This window comes from Pezoporus occidentalis, unplaced genomic scaffold, assembly GCF_034315485.1.
Source record: "Pezoporus occidentalis ecotype Australia unplaced genomic scaffold, CSIRO_AGI_Poc_V1 ctg448, whole genome shotgun sequence".
Lineage (NCBI taxonomy): Eukaryota > Metazoa > Chordata > Aves > Psittaciformes > Psittacidae > Pezoporus > Pezoporus occidentalis.
In genome coordinates this window covers 31,435-48,836 of record NW_026915778.1, presented here as the reverse complement: position 1 = coordinate 48,836, position 17,402 = coordinate 31,435, and the positions used below count along the sequence as shown (strand labels likewise).

Here is a 17,402-nt window from a genome sequence, read left to right as displayed (position 1 = left end):
GATATGTATCTGTATTTTCACTATATAGTTTGAAACCAATTGTTAGTGCAGAATGTTAACTGTTCTTTAACTGTTTATTTGCTAGGCTAGGAGCACCAGTGAAAAAATTGCATTAAGAATGTTTGTTTTGTATTAGCTTATACAGTTTCTTATTAATTGAGCCGTTAAGCCGGTGTTGATAGTGAATATACAAAACGAAGGTGGAAATGTGGGGAGTGAAAGTGATAAGATTTGCATGAAGAACAGTTTGGGAATGAGCTCTGAGGCTTTGGTGCTTTGACAAGCCCTGGGGCGATGAGTTGGGGCATGTAAGGCCAGAGGATGTTGGGGTTGTGGTAGTAAACGAGGATTTGAGTGTCTGCATCAACTTGAGCCCTTGTTGTGAAATGCCACACTAGCTATAGAAGGGGCCTTTGGAGTACTTGAGTTTTATATCTGAAGTAGCAGTCTATTGTCTTTAGTGAATTAATCTGTGCAAGGAAGCTAAACTCACTCAGATGTGGTCCCCCTTAATTTCGCTGATAATAGTTTTGTTAATGCTAGTACAGTGAGATACTTAGCTTTTGAATGATGATTTAGATGTAAAAACTTCATCCAAATATAGAAAGGTCTTTTGCTAACATGGAAACAGAAAAGAAGCTCTTATCTTGGTTCCAGGCTTGGCTTTGTGATCTTCTCAGGATACTTCAGGACACAGTAAAATACTGCTTGAGAAATCTCTTACACATTTCCTTCCTTTTGAGTGAATTCACACAGCAGGGTTATGCTTAATAGATTGAGTGCTTAATAAATAACTTTGTATATTTTATGGTTTAGGTGCATTTTGCACTTCAAACATCAATTCCAGGAGAAGTCTGCACTGTAAAATGATGACAGCTAGTTTAGATAGTTATGTTTTTTTAAAACTGATGATACAGTAACTAGTTTAAGCTATTGTGGATACAGAAACTGTTTTACAGCTCGCAACTCATTCTTGCATTGTCATTGTCATCACTGAAAAGCTGTAACTTCAAGATAAAGTGGCTGCTTACTAGATCATTTCTTCCAGAAGTGGCAAGATCAGATTCACCTGGTATGAAGAGAACAGGAAATAATTGTGTGCATGTGTTTGTGAAAGTCTAGTCCTCCTTTGGAGGAAACTGAACTGCAGTTTGCGATGATTGCCTCAAGGCAGAGATGTCAAGGTCTTAACTCAATTAGCAATTAGCTCAGAGGTATATGTCTGTTGAAGCTGATACCAGCTACCAGACTGAGACAAACCCTCTGGAGAGCTGGTGTAAGTTGAGGCAGTGGACGCAGCAGTGCAGGAAAAACCCTGCTGCTGGAATCCACTGCTGGTGAATTGAATGCGTATTTTCCCATCGTATTGTACGTTTCCATGTACATCACTTGATGTCACTGTGCGTGAATAAAAACTGAGAAGAACTCTGTTCAGTTGTTTTAATTCAGAAAGAAAATACAAAGTCTTTTATCAGTTTCGGCTTTCATGAATTGCTAAGGTTCTTCCTACCCTTTTTTTTTTTTTTTTTTTCTTCTATTGCAGTTTGAGTTTGTTCAACTACACTGTAAAATTCACTGCACTGGATATAAAAATGACAAAACACTGGATCACATTTTTGCTGCTGTTCTTGTCAGTTACTATGGTAAGTCATGATTTTTTTTGACTCACTTCCAAATTGAACAAGTGTGTACGCAATACCATAGAAATTATTAACATGGAAATGCAGAAACAACTAATATGTAGTTTCTGTACAGCAGGATCTTTATTTACCTTCTCCTTTAAATTCCTGTGGTAAAGAACTGCAAATAGGAGTTACCTCTGCTGAACGCAGCGTATCCTTTGCTAGCAGGAAACGTTACAGTAATAGTTAACAAGGGACAGACAAGCAGAACTGTGCAGACCCAAGAAAAGTGAAGGAGACCTATAACGTGGATTCAGAGAACATCCTCGGAACTTTTAATTTCACCCTTTTGTGACAGTGGTACAGTATTTCAGTCTGCAGTTTTGTTTTTCTGTGAAGTTTAGTAGCTTCCCATAAAATATTTAACTGCTTTAAAAAAATGCACTGAAAAGGTTTAGGTCAAGATCCATGTTTTTAAGTGGATGTCATGTCTTTTGAATGCCTTTTTGTATCTTGAGGATTGACTATGGTTCACTAGACGGAGAAACCAAATAACCCTAAAGATTCCAAAAGCTTTAGCGCATACAGTATATGGAAAGTCTCTTTATAAAGGATAATTTTTTGCATAATATGCTTTTTAGACTAATGTAACATTGATATATTTTAGTGGATTTATATACTATTTGTATACTTATGACTGTATCAGTGGTTTTTGGTCATTTTTTCATTACTATTTACAATTCTTGCAGACTGTTGCTCCCCCTTGCTCAGTCATGAGATATTTGTCAAGATTCAGTATAAGAAGAATTGCTAAAAACATAAAATCCTAGTGTCAGTAATAAGATTTGATGATCACTTTCCTTCAGGAAAATAGTATTTAAAGTATTTTAAAGGATTGAAGTTTATATTGGAGTATGTATATGAGTTGCTAAAAAAAGTCTTTTTCCTTTTAGTTTGTTGCCACTTCTATACCATCTGAAGGGCATCAGAATATGACAGAGGACTTCTCTCAGCTGAGTGTTACACGGAATAAGATTATGACAGCACAATATGAATGCTACCAGAAAATTATGCAAGATCCTATTCACAGGAAAGAAGGTAGAGATTATTTTCTTATAAGGGTTTGCATAGGCAGATGGTCAGCAGATAATTACAGTAATTTAGGCTCTATTCATTTCTTGTCTTAGTAGAAATGATTTTTCAGGCTGCAATAGTATTTGTACAATTTCTTAGAAATGTCACTTTTGCGATTCATGAAGATAAAGTAACATGTTACCTGTTTATAGCACCACTTCTTATATAACACAAAGCTTTTATTTCTGATAAGAAAATGTTAATTTAAATAGATATCCAAATTAAAAAAATGTGACAAATTAATCTGCCACTTTATTCCATGCTTTTGTAATACCTCTGGTCACACCTGCCTTTAAAAATTGGAGGTATCTTGATACGCATCGTTTTCCTGCTCTGGGGCTTTTGTTAGTGTTATTTATGCTTGCTTACAATGAGTTCTCTTCCAAAATGATTCTTTGGAAGAATTGAATGTTGCGAGGTCAGAAGCAGAGCATTAAAGTGTAAGCTTATGTCCAACCTGGGGCATCACAGCTTCAGAAGTATCTGGACAGATTGGAAAGTCTTCAGATGAGAAGAGGAGGAATTGCATAACATTTGAAAAATGCAGCTTTGAGATGGGGGCATTATTAAGTCCTGAAGGAAGATACTGATAACATCTACAAATTCATAGAGAGGGTCAGTTATTCTGTGTGCCTTTTGGGAAAGAATTTAGTTATAAAACCCCAGCTCATTCTCAGGGGAGGTTTATTTTAGATGTTAAACTTTGTGTGAGTGCAGCAATGCATTGAAACAAGCTTTTGAGGGACACTGCGATTTGGTGTCCCTGGAGCACTTGGAGAAGTGTCTGGCCATGGTGGTTGCTGCAGGCTCAGCTCTGCCTGAGGCAGAGAAGTTATGGCTGCCTCCCAGACAGGCTTTCTAATGGCTTGTAGGGTACTACTGTGTTTTGAAGTGACCTAGAAAATGTATCTATAGGCTTGGTGTACATCCAACATGTAAATAAATTAAGCAAAGTTGTATTTGCAAGCTTAAGGCTCTTTGTTAATATGCATTGTTTGGTATGAATAGATTTAGGGGGATTTGCCTACTGTGCTCTAGATCTGAGGTTTGTAAATTGTAATGTAGACTGTTTCAAGGTGCCTGATGATGGATTTTTAAAATGTGTTCAAAGAAATACACATTTAAGGAACTACCGAGTGGAGTTTTAATTAACTGGTGCTAAATCTTATGTTTCTATTTTCTTTTTTTCTCTTTTCTGTAAGTGAGAAACTTACCTTATACAGTCTTGCGTCTTACTTTTGAGGGACTGTTATGAAAGAAGGGTTGTTGTTTTATTACCGGATCTCTACTTATTTGCAGGTCCTTACTGTAACAGGACATGGGATGGCTGGTTGTGCTGGAGTGATGTTGCTGCTGGAACTGTGTCAGTACAGCGTTGTCCTGACTACTTTCAGGATTTCAACCCATCAGGTAATTGTGCATGGACTTCTGCATCAACATATTTCTTAACAAAATGAGATTTTATGTGCTTGATGCATCCTGTTTGCCCCACTCAAAGTCACTAATACTCCAGAATTTCAGTAACTTCAAAACCATTATTTGCATTTTCATAGAATCACAGAATAGTTAGGGTTTAAAAGGACATTAATTTCATCTAGTTCCAATCTGCCTGCCATGGGCAGGGACAACTGTCACTAGACCAGGATGCTCAAGGTCCTGTTTAACCTGGCCTTGAACACTGCTAGGAATGGAGCACTCACAGTGTCCTTAAGCAGCCTGTTCCAGTGCCTCTCCACTCTCACAGTAAAGAATATTTTCTTTATACCCAACCTAAATCTCCCCTTCCTAAGTTTGAACCCATTGCCCCTTGTCCTATTTCTACAGTCCCTGATGAAGAGTTCCTCACCAGCATCCTTGTAGGCCCCCTTCAGATACTGGAAGGCTGCTATGAGGTCTCCACACAGCTTCTCTTCTCCACACTGAACAGCCCAAGTTTTCTCAGCCTCTCTTTGTATGGGAAGTGCTCCCAGCTCCCTTATCATCCTCGTGGCTTCCTCTGGACTTGCTCCAACAGCTCCATGTCCTTTTTATGTTGGGGACACCAGAACTGCACACAGTACTATGTGCAGAAGGGGAGAATCACCTCCTTCAACCCGCTGATCATGCTCCTTGTGATGTGGCACAGGACACAGTTGGTTTATGGGCTGCAGGCACACTGCTGGCTCATGTTCAGTTTCTCATTGACCAGCACCCCCAAGTCCTTTCCCTTTATCACAACTGACAAATTAGTGTTGTGTGTTTTGGTGTTTTTTTTTTTTTGTTTGTTTTGTTTTGTTTTTTGGTTGGTTGGTTGGTTTGTTAGTATTTTCTCTGAAATATCTCCTTGCAGAATTCTGGAGACTATGACATGTAAGTTGAAATTAGGTCAGTTTTTGTCCTCCTGGAGATCTCTCTTAACAGGCAGGCAGAAGTATGACTTACTCTTTTACCTCAGTTTAGCAGTAGAAACTGACAGGAGCTTCTCCCACAAAATAATCTTTTTCTGTTTCTGTAGGGCTAAGCTTTGTACCTGTAAGCATGTGGAAAATGTCACAGACTTCCACTCTTGCATCTTCCTGCTTCATTTCGTATTCTCAGGGTCTTTTCATTCCTCCTTCTATTGACGATAGAAATCATTATGTAGTCACAGTTTTCCAGTTTGGTTCTTGAGCAGTTTCTCTGTTGATGTTTTCTTGCCTGTTCAGTTCTAATTTACAGTGGTAGGATGCCAGATTTCAGTTTAGATCTTGGATGATAAGCTGTTTAAATATTTTTCTCACTTCATCTGGTAGTTCTTGAGCAGTTGGTTTGGTGTATTTTGATACTTACTGGCTTGGAGGCAGGAAAGCTGTTTGTTTTCTGAAGAAAAACACATCATCAGTTTCTCTTGCTAAGCAAAAGCAATGGTCTCTAGTTTCTCAGAATTCATAGTAACAAGCAATGTCTCTCTCGTCATGTAAACAAAGCTGTCATTTGTTTGCCAGTCTTTCCATTAGATACTAGGCCTCAGGAGGTAGAACTTCAGTGCTGACTCTTGTGTTTTTCTTCTGTTTTTATTTCCATCTTCTTTGTAGAAAAGGTTACGAAGATCTGTGATCCAAGTGGGAATTGGTTTAGACACCCAGAAAGCAACAGGACGTGGACAAACTATACCCAGTGTAATATCTATACACATGAAAAAGTGAAGGTAGGAAAGGAATGAATGCAAGTTCCTAGTGTCAAGAAACTGATCTGAAAAATTGCACAAGTTCAAAACTCAAATGGCGACAGAGTTGATGCAACATCAAAATGCAAAAAGAAAAAAGTATGTTGAATAAAAAGGGTGAATTGTGCTAGACTTAGAAAAAAAACTTCCAAATCACCTGCTTTGTGTTCTACAGCTGATTTCAGGTGCTTGAATAATATGATAATTTTTTAATGGCATTTTAATGTGTGCATGCTCATATTTGTCTAGGTCATCCACAGCCATCTACTGGTAGAGCAAAAGTGCATGCCAGTAAGAGCAGGCCTTTACATTTTACCCTGTAAATTTGAAGTAGGTGCAAGTTCAGGAGAACTGCAGGCTTGCACATCTGTGGAAGATGTGCTGACTGCATGAGTTTATCCAACTAAGTTATGGTAGCAGATTTTCAGTAGGTGCACAACCAGAGCTTTGTTTGAGATTAATACATCTTCAAGGGTTTGTTTCCTGTTTTATGTTGGGTGGTTTTTTGTGGTGTTTTGTGTGTTTTTTTGTTTTGGGGGTTTTGAGGTTCTTTTTGTTTTTTTTCCAAACAAAGCAGAGCCAGTATCTTTTTTTTACAAAGTAAAAAATTTTTTTTTTTTTTTACAAAGTTGGCAAGCTGTAGTTGACTGGATTCCCCACAGGACCTTTGGAGGCCAAAGGGAAGCAAATTATGAGGAATGTTAGATACTTAGAAAAAAACATAGCCGTATGTGTTAGAAACCTGATGGCTTAACCCTGAGTTCTGGTGATTATTTCAGCAAATGTGTTGCGTGTCCTATAAAAAAGAGATTTTAGCAAGATGCTGATTTCCAGGATTCTAGACTTTGCTCATCATTCTCTGTAATGTTTTTATTAATCCTATTATAGTTCTTTTATATGCAGAACAGATGTGTAAGTATGTGCTTTATCAGCAATAGTTCTGTATGCATCACAGGTGCTTGCTTTTGTTCTTATGTTGCAGACTGCTCTGAACTTGTATTACTTGGCTATCATTGGACATGGTCTTTCAATTACATCACTTCTGATTTCTCTTGGCATATTCTTTTATTTTAAGTAAGTATACTTAAAATTCTTTGCCAAATATCAGTGGTTGCAAAAATCCTAGTTTCAGTACTTTGAAACAGTAGCCATTCCAATGAAATTAGAAGGAGCAAGAAGGCAAAGAGTAGGTGTATTGCTTTGGTGAACATTATAATGTGATAAAATTTTAGGTTTCTTTTAATGGAAACCTAAAATCCTAAATCTGCAAATCAAAAACTGTAGAATATATTGAAAATAGGAAGTGGGAAAATGGAAAAAAAAGAAAAAGCTTGCCTTTTTGGGGTTTAGGTTTGGGGTTTTATTGCTGTAGTTTTGGTGATGGCTGTGGGTTTTTTTTTTTTTAATAAATAAGTTGTGGTGTGGATATGCGAAGCATCATTCAAACAAAAGCACAAATGAAAACCAAAATACTGATGATTTATGATAGGTACAGTAATATTCCAAAGTAGGTACCCACAAAATGCAATAAACTCCCATAGGAATGGGAATAATAAAAATAATCCTGAGTTTTTATTCACCACATTATCTCTGTGGCAGTTATGTCATATCCATTTTCTAACATTATGTTACCTTTCTGAAAGTGAGCTATGTATCACCACTGTCACAACAAGTTGTAATATAATGCATATATCCTTAAAACTAAATAATCTTATTACTCGTGAACTTACTTTTCTTTAACATGAAAGATCCCTTGTGGTTGGTTGTTTTTTTTTTGAAGAAGTTCATGAGGTTTTGTAGAAAGGTGAAACCAAGAATGTTGCCACATGGGCAGAGCTGAGAGAGGCAAGTTATCTCTGCTAAATGCTGCACTGCACAGTGTAGTCTTTCCTTGCTAACTGCATAGTTTAAGCATTTCTGCATTGTTTTTTATTGGCTAATTTAGATCTGCTCTATGGTTTTACTTGTTTAATGCTGTACTCTACTGTCTCACTCAATCTTTTACTTTGCCTCTAGCATTTAAATATGAATAGAACATATGCTAGCTACTGTGGGGCTAGCTCTCATGCTCTGGACTTTGATTAGGTAAGAGTAGCAAAAGAGTGACAAAAAGTATTTTGTCAAAAATACTTTTGTCAAAAAGTATTTTGTCAGGTCCTTTTTAGTTGCACATAGCGTTTCCAATTTAGGTATCCATTATTTCCCCAGGTTCTGGAACATTTCCACTAATCCCCAGCAAACCAGTCCTTCCACTTTATAGTCTCTTTATGAAATCGTAGTATTCAAAATGACTTTTCAGCTTTTTCTGACTTCTTTTCATGAGGATCATGTTCATGAGGACAAACTAAAACATTTGGGGTTTTTTAATCAGTTTATATGCATATGACTTTTAAAAACAATATTTACCATTTTCAAATTCACTTTACCTCCACGAAATCAAGTGAAATGGCTCTTAGTTCTTATAAAAAGCTTTATTTTGCATAAAAAAGGCTATACTGTTGCTATGAATGTCACAAGTTTAACAGACTAAGTATATAATGTGACAGGAAAAATGTTTTGACAGACTTCTCAGGAGAAAACAAAAAGATTTGGAATGTAAGGTTTTAAAATTTCAGACAGTAAAGCATGATATTTCTGTACTATAACATGAAAACCAAGCCATTTTCATCTTGGCCTTCTGGCATTTGCTGCAAAAGCAGGTGATCTGCTTTGCAACCCTTATTACTATGTCATATTTGTCTAGCCTTACCACGTTTTTTTTTCTCCCTCTGGTAGAAGGGTCATTTCTCCTCAGAGAACTACATGGAATTAATCCAGACCCACAGACCACATTTTCTAGACTGTGGTTATGTTGGGATATAAACGGAAATTACAAAATTTAAAGGAAGCTAAAGGAAGTTCTCTACAAGCTGTTCTCTTGGGTTGTAGAGTTCCTATAAAGTATTTTTAGTACCAGAAGGATATTTAAGGGTCTAGGTTAATACCAGGATGTATTATGTATCAGCTGAAGCTTGTATAATTATTCATAGCTTTAACAGGTGGTACCTGTTCCCAGAAGAAAACAAAGATGTTTTTTCAAATATCTTCAGATTTTCAAATGCTTTCTTTTTTTTCTTTTTTTTTTAATAAGATTAAGCCAGTTTTGTGAATTATTTTTTATTTAATTTGAAATTCTCTCTTTTCTTTAGAAAACTGCCTCATTGGAAATAACTTGTCCAGTTTGTCACTTGTGTTCCCCAGGTGGATTGGAATTTTGTTTAATAGCATAAAATGGGCTATAATATGGAATTCTGATCTTCCTCTCTGAAAAGTCATCTGTGAGACATTAAAAAAAAAAAAAAAGAAGTAACTTCTTGCAGTTGTCTCTGCTTTCTTTTTCTGCTACATCCTCTAGGTCATACATGTGCTTATTATAAAATGTTACGTTAAAATAGTTCTATAGTTTATATAAAGAAAAGGAAAAAAAAAAAAATCCAAGGCAAGAGAAATCCTAAACCCAGGGAATTCAGAGGAAGGGGAGCTATAATTTGAAGGATGGCCCCCAACCTGAACAAATCCCAAACCAAGCAAACAAAAAAAGCCCACCTGAAATAAAGGAGTTGTTGATCAAGCATCATGTCAAATCGCATGGGAGCACTCACAGAGGATAGCCATGCTATGCTAAAAGAGTGGGCAAACAACCGAGTGATTGATAGAGAGATCGGAGGTTCCCAAGTCACTGAAAGTTAATTTTGGCTGAACGGGTAATTCCCTTAGGTGCATATGTGGATGTCACTGGTTGAATTTTGCAGTATATGAATACCTTAAGAATTTAGATCTCGAGCATATCTGAAATTTTGAAAATGTTACTTTTTTTTGGGGGGGGGGAGGGGGGGGAGGTATTGCAGACCTGATATTTTCCCTAATATGTCCAAGACATATAGGAGTCAAAATAGGAAGGGAAATAAGTAAATTAGCAGGAAGTCTGGTGTTTTTTTTTTTTTTACTGCACATGGTTTAATCCAGAGGTAGGTAATTCAAATGCTCTTAGATCATAATTATGAGAATTAAGTGGTTAAAGGATATTATGTCGTTATGAGAAAATAGTCAGAAAGAGGAATATAGGAAGAGGAACACGAGAGGGACGGTGGGGAGGCTTAGGAAAAGATACTTTTGTTACCAAAAGCAGTCTTCATTTTTAAATGTCATCAGTCTTGCTTCCTTGTTTCTTGTCTTGTGATCCTTTCAGTCCTTTTCTGCAGGGGTGGAGGTGGTTGTGCATGGGTGTGTTTGAATACTCAACAGGAACAGCTGCTGGATGACCCTGAGAGATGGCCCCATTAGCTGTGTGTGCTTTTCTTTGCCTGCCTGCGCACTGAGTCTTTTAACAATAAGGAGACAGAATTCCAGAGTTCTTCAGGACTTTACACAAAGCCCTTAGCTGGAATCTGGTGTCACCTCTCCTTTTGTATATAAGTCATATAGGAAGGAAAAGACCTTACGAAAATACATTTTCAGAACACATAAAAATCTGCATATTTTAGTAGTCAAAGCTATATGTGTTTGGGGCATTAAAACTAAAAGAATAAAAAGCCTAATGGAATGTACTTTATCACTTAATTCAAATCTAAGCATGTGTTCTGTAATTTGAACAATTTTTCTTTCTCATTTTCTTCAGGCAAGCAACACTTGGCAAACAGAGGTTTGACTAGGGTAGTGCCTTGTGCTGCATGGCAGCACTGGTTTCTAGAGTCATTTCCTTCCCCCATGTTTAGTGGAATGAGGCTTAGAATGTCTGAGGGCTCCAAGGATTGACTTGCACAAACTCTGCCTGATATATGGTATTGTACTGTCCATATCTGAGTGTACTCCATGTGTCTGTGGGGTGCTTCATATATTCGTGTAATAGTTGTGAAGAATGCAACTAAGCAGTGCAGCATCCTCTATAGCCAGTATTTTTTTAGCATCTCTCTTGTTCAGTGGGATTGTTCCGTTTCTTGTTTTCTGTCATGTTCTCAACAGTTTTCAGTATACTCCTCCAGCTTTCATGACTGTTCTTAATCTGCATTTCTCTATTAAAATACAAATTTCTTCTCCCTCCTGCCTTCTCAAATTAAAAATTATCAGTGTCCATAGTTTATCTGATCTTCCAGTCATGCTGTTTGAAAAGGCTAGACAATTTAGACTTGTCCCATGCTGACCTTCTCAATGTACTTCTAATTGCTCTAACAGTGAAGAGCAGTTGCATGTGTGATAGATATTACTCCTCCAGTTATTTTGTCAATCACCTGCACTCTGTGGTGCTGGCTGCTAAATGTAGGTAGGTAGGTGTGGTTATAAAGAGCAGGCTCCCTGCAGCAGAGGCTTCAGTAGATCTTTCTCCAGATTTAAAATGAGTGTTTTCTGAGAGTGTCTTTTTATAACAAAATAGATTTTACTTGCTCTTTTGGGAGCTTTGAGCATCAAGGTTTACTATCCCAATGATCAGAATTGTCCGTATACCCATACAGTCTTTCTGTCTTTTTTTGTGTTTGCCTATAAAGCTGAATTTCTTTTAAAAGACTCGAATGAGAAGCACTCCTGCCTCTTGGAATGGCACTAATTCAGACGTGTTTTCTCTGGTATGGCAGATAAACAGATATTTGCTGTGTTCAATTTCCAGTATTGTTTAATATTACTGACACTCTGCTTAAAAAAAAACAAAACAAAAAACAAACAACAAACCAGTTTCTTAAATTTTATTGCAAGATTAAAGGCAAACCTTGAAAATTAACACAATTAAATTCAGTTAGATAGTGCATTTTATAATTGCTTATATACTGTTTATGACTGGGTTGTATACAAAAGTCAGTAGAACATTTGTGTTATATTACTTATTTGGATATTTTTCCAGTTATAAAATCAAGGAAGGAAAATGACACGAATATGAGTAATAAGAAAAAATATCCTCAAAACATGTTAGGTTTGGGTAAATGGAAATGCAGGGTAAGAGAGCTTCCTCGAAGATATAAATCTTCTGAAATATGTTACGTTACTGCTATTCAGATGTTTTTTAGATTGCCACTGCAAAACAGGTCTGTCCCTGTGAACACACTGAAACTGAATGTACTTCACTTTGCCTCTTGTTGGTATTGAAGGGAAAGCGTTACCTCTGACATCATTCTATTAAATTTAGACTGTAGCTTAAGAGAGGGTTGATAATAAAATAAAGAGCTCTAGTATTTCAGAATTTCAGGGTGCCCCCAAGTACACAGCACTGTACCCCTGGCTATTCATTTGTTCTTGTTTCTCTTTTCTAGGAGCTTGAGTTGCCAAAGGATTACCCTGCACAAAAACCTGTTTTTCTCTTTTGTTTGCAACTCAGTTGTAACAATAATTTCACTGACTGCAGTTGCCAACAATCAGGAGTTGGTTGCAACTAATCCAGTAAGTGAAAGTATATTTGGCAGCCTTATTGATTTGTCTGTGAGCAACATGGAAGAGATGAGATGTGAATAGTTGACAAAATGTTGTATATAGTGAGATTAAAATGTTTAGTAAAGATGTGTCCATGTTATGTACTGCAACAGATGTCTAACAATGATTTGGGCATTCCACATTTGTAGTTTTGAAACAGTAGAAACACTCTAAGAGACGGAGCACGCTGACCTGCTTTTCTGAGTTTCTACAAGTGCCTTTTGGACTGATACAACTGTAAGAAAGTAGCCTGTTCTAGATGATCTCAGTGAGGTTATAGTAGTTCAATTCACCAAGGAAGGGCAGTAAAAAAAAGCATTGCTGTGTATTTTGAAACTATATGCTACTTTCCTATGGCTTTAACTTTGCCATCTTCAGTTGAAAAGAATCAATTTTGTTGTTTTTTTTGTGTGTGAAAGGAGGTGTCACTGACCATTATATTCCAAAAGTAAAAGCAAAATAAAAACCTCATCCATTTGGGTCTGATTTTTTTTTTGCACACCCGCCCCCATCATTTCCTGATGAATTTATACTGGGTAAATGTGAATCAGAGCCTGAAAATTACATGCATAGGTAAACAAATCCCTAATTATGACCTTATTTTAATTTAGGCCTGGAAGATAAATTCAAATTCTATGAAAGTTAGGGCAAAACTCCAGAAGCTTAATCGAGTAAAAAGATAAATTCTCTTTCTCCTGTAAAAGCTCATCCAAGTGCTGGAAAACAAATCCACTGTGTCTAAATCTGCGGATTAGCTATTGCTTCTTTTTCACAACTTCGCAGTAAATTGTTTTTTAACATTTCAGTTGAAGAACATCTTTTGAATGAAGCTAAATACAAATATATGCCAACAAGAGAGGTTCTTCTCAACTTGTGCTCAGTTGAGAAGAACTGTGCTGCTCCTGCTATGACTAGGTTAAAGTTGGAAGTATCGTGAGCATTTTAAAAACATAATTTATTCTCTGGAGTAGCTATATGTTGTGATTGGTGAAATTTTAGAGGGAATTACCTTTATCAAAATACATTTTTCTTTGTGTGTTTACCATCAGATAATTTAAGGATTCCCTGCTGATTGGAATGGCTAAGTGTGGCAATGTTTGCAATAAGGGAAAATATCATTCCTCTCTCTGCCATCATGCTTGAGGATCTTGAGGTCCTCATATTTGAATAATAAAAATACAGACTCATTCACCACTTTTATTGTCACCATAAAGAATGGAATTGTAATACCATGAAGATTTTACTAAACAAAAATAAAAATAAATGTAGTGAAAAAGAGAATAAACATTGAAATTTAACTTGAACAGTATTTTTTACTATTTTGCAAATAAAGCTCTTGCAATTTTTGCAACTTGAACATTACTATTGTACTCTGCTTTTTTTCTGCAGCTTAGTTGCAAAGTGTCACAGTTCATCTACCTGTACCTGATGGGTTGCAACTACTTTTGGATGCTGTGTGAAGGCATTTACCTGCACACTCTCATTGTGGTGGCTGTTTTTGCTGAGAAACAACACTTGATGTGGTATTACCTTCTTGGCTGGGGTATGCGATTTTGCATTCTATGTTTTCAGGCCAGAGCAATCTCTTCCTCCTTTTCATGAGAATTAAAACCTGTTTACTTTGCTTCTCTGAGCTGGTAGCTTTGAACAATGATGACCCCCTTCTTTGTCTGTGGTGTTTCAACAGGCTTAGAATTATGAATGTAGGAAGTTACGTGTACTTCAGTCTTTGCTGAAAGAGAGATTATGCGTTTCTGGAGTCAGGAAGCGACTCCTCCTTTGTGTAGAGAAAAGAGTCTCCTATTATAAAAAAGACATTAAGAAGTAATTATTCATTGTTCTTCATGTCGAAGATGTTTATTCAGGAATGAATGTTTGTTTTTAGAGAAGTCTTGCCATGTCTTGGGTGGAGGGTCATAACTGAGTTAGAGATGGCCAAGGATTTATTTTTCCAGCAGTTCCATTTGACCTGTATTGTTCACTAAACAAATACAAAATAGCTGTAGCTGAAAATCTCAAGAAATATCAGTATCAAAACTAACAAGCCAAACCTGGTCATTTCAGATAATGCACAACAGCACATTCACAAAGTGCAAGTGAGGGCTTTCTCATTAGCCTCAGTATATTGGTGCATTCAGCTATAACATGACTTGGTACCCAGGTAGTTGTCCCACTACAAACACACCTGAGATGTAGTTAAAAGATGATAGGTGCACAGCAACTTCTGAAAATGTCAGAGTGTCAAGGACCGCACATAATTAACTTGTGTATTCTTTTAAAATTTTTAATTCTACCTGATTTCCAGAGTCTGATTTCAAATTTGTTTTGCAGGTGACTTTGTTTTCTGTACACCTAGCAAGTACCAACATTGTTTATCATACCGTTAAAGCTCTGGTCATGTGTACTTTTAGTCATGTGGTCATGTGTCATTTTTAGTACTACTGCCCATTTAGCATATTGCATACTGCAGTCTGAAAAATGTCTGTGTTAATGAAGATTGATTGATGCATTCTAAATCGTAATTTGATTTGCTTTTTCTTTCTGTGCGTTGGTACGGATTTCCTTGGAAAGACGGTGGGAGTAAGGTTTCATACACCCCTCAGGAAGAAATCTGAGAAAATAGATATTGTGCTGGGACTTATTACATTAGTTGCTCTACAGGTATATAGTTTGGATGAGGTGAAAGTGCAAAAGACACCAGAAAGAGATGCAAGATGTAGTTATTAGTCAGCTTTACATATGAAGAAAACATTGATTTTTCTTCACAGGTTTTCCACTGATTCCTGCCTGCATACATGCCGTTGCTAGAAGCTTATATTATAATGACAAGTAAGTAGCATCTCAGCTTGCTTTGCAAAACTTTATTTGCTTTAAGGGGAGAAAAAGGAATACAAGAGATAATAATATGCCAAATGTTTGTTGGTTTTTTTGTTGGTTTTTTTTTTTCTTGTTTGTTTTGTCTAGTTGCTGGATCAGCTCTGATACTCATCTGCTGTACATCATCCATGGCCCTATTTGTGCTGCTCTGCTGGTAGGCATTTTTCAGATAATAATTTTTCTTACTTGTTTTCTGGCTGTTCTTAATGGGCTCATAAAGTTGGTGATAGTCTAAAGCTCAAATTTAGAGGTCGCTGTCATTCGCAGGACCTCTCACTTAAGCCAGAAGGTGCCTTAGGCACACAGGATTTGTAAGTCTTCACCTTATTAAGGAGCTGTACCCCTTGTCCTTTGGGAAACTCAGATTTTACAATATTAGCTATCATTCCACTTAAATGCTAGTGACAAGGAAAGATTAAATATTACCTGGAGTACTACATTTAAATCCTTCCTTTAGCTGAGAATGCTTTCTCATTGCCCAGGCCATTTGCCAGGTTGACCTTATTACAAGCATCCAGACTAGATGCTACCAGACTTGGATCTCACTGAGGCTCAGAAAGAGTGTTCTTGAAGGTCAGGACTGATTGGGAGTGGGAGTACAGGATGGATTTAAATTGGAGCAGGTTCTTGGGAAAGAACCAGTGGAAATAATTTTGTATCTCTGATTGCCCCGGTTCTGATATTAATCTAGCAGTGTGTGCTTTGGCCATTGGGGTATTGCAACACCTCTGATTTATTAGTCCTCATGAACCCAGAGCGCAGTGTTCAGTCTTACGCTCCAAGTTAATGCCAACTCTCTTACACGAATGTTTGCTGCTGAAAACAGTAAATTCTAGGTAATTGAAGACAGTATAAAAATCAGTGTTGTACTTCAGTTATGAAGATTAACTTATATAATTCAGTTAGTAGATTATTGCTAAATAAATGGGTGCGTAATAGAAGATACTAATATGTACCCTTTTATACAACTATCAGCATAACTAATATCTGTGAATGCAAAATATAGAAAATGCTGCAGTGTAGAGGCAGACCAGAATTAGCTGCTGTATATTACAGCCATCTCTTTTATTGTAACGAAACTTCAAGCTGATCTGGCCAAAGTATTGTATAGTGTCTGGTGACCTTTCTTATGGCTTTTCAGTTCATGCAGGGAAATGCATTAAAATTAAAACATTAAGTAACTTACTTTATTAAGAAATAAAGCATTAAGAAGTAATTTCAGTTTCTGACCTACGTGAACTTTCCCTTCTGTTAAATTGTTAATGAGTATCTGTCTGCACGGAGAATATTCTTGAAAGACCACTGTGTAAATCCTGTTGGTCTTGTGACTCCCATTTTCATTCACAGTTAAATTGGCTAGTGAACGTGTATTTTGAAGACTGCTTTGGTATTATGACACACCTGCACAGGAAGCCAAAGGCAGTCCCCATGAAATTACTGTGATTTCATGGGCAGCCCCCATGAAATTACTGGACCTTGGGATGTGATAATATCTTGTCCTGTTAGTCAGGTCTGCCATGTGTTCATATAAAGACATTTTAACTAGTGCTATAATCTGCAAATTTAAACCAGTTCTAAATCCTTTCAATTTTTCTTCTCTCTAATTTAACAGAAGGTGGAATCCTGTTTTCACAGAAAGAAATAGGGATGTTTTTCTTACTGCCGTGGTGCTGTATATCACCCAGAAAATATATGTTATTCTGCATTGTTTTGTGGGGGGTTATGTTCTTTGCCCAGATATCTCTTCACAGATATATCATTTAAGTTAAAGCTGAAATATAATTCATATTAGTCAGAGCTTGCTTAAATAATAACAGAAAAATTAATAACAGAAAAATTAGTGCAGAAGTATGAGACTATACCATCCTCCATGAAGTGACTCTGGTTTAGGATGCAAGATCATTTTCTTCTTCCAAGTGATGGCTTCCATAAAGTCACAGTGAAAACAGCAGCAAGGCTACTGCTGGTTTCAGATGTACTGGATCAATCCCAAACCGTCAAGTCTGCTTTCCATTCAAGGCAGCACTAAGAATGTCCTTTGATTTTCCTGGCAGCATAATAATCACCTCTGTGGGGTTGGTATGGGAATCGGCATCTGTTCTCTTTGCAATTTACAAGTATGTATACCTTTGACTTTCCTATATTTGTTC

At 36.9% G+C, this 17,402-nt stretch overlaps 1 protein-coding gene across 3 annotated transcripts in view; it reads left to right on the top strand.

Moving 5' to 3' along the window:
- Positions 1 to 17,402, top strand: part of CALCRL (calcitonin receptor like receptor) — a 71,739-nt gene that overhangs the window by 40,816 nt on the left and 13,521 nt on the right. For 2 of the 3 annotated variants that reach the window (XM_062635060.1, XM_062635059.1), the window contains exons 2-10: positions 1,544 to 1,643; positions 2,576 to 2,720; positions 4,056 to 4,166; positions 5,810 to 5,922; positions 6,923 to 7,014; positions 12,219 to 12,345; positions 13,765 to 13,918; positions 15,144 to 15,204; positions 15,340 to 15,406. In XM_062635060.1, the coding sequence (XP_062491044.1) occupies positions 1,593 to 1,643; positions 2,576 to 2,720; positions 4,056 to 4,166; positions 5,810 to 5,922; positions 6,923 to 7,014; positions 12,219 to 12,345; positions 13,765 to 13,918; positions 15,144 to 15,204; positions 15,340 to 15,406 (921 nt within the window). In that variant the 5' untranslated portion in view covers positions 1,544 to 1,592. The remainder of the gene's footprint in view (positions 1 to 1,543; positions 1,644 to 2,575; positions 2,721 to 4,055; positions 4,167 to 5,809; positions 5,923 to 6,922; positions 7,015 to 12,218; positions 12,346 to 13,764; positions 13,919 to 15,143; positions 15,205 to 15,339; positions 15,407 to 17,402) is intronic. The other variant, XM_062635061.1, reaches the window with a different exon arrangement.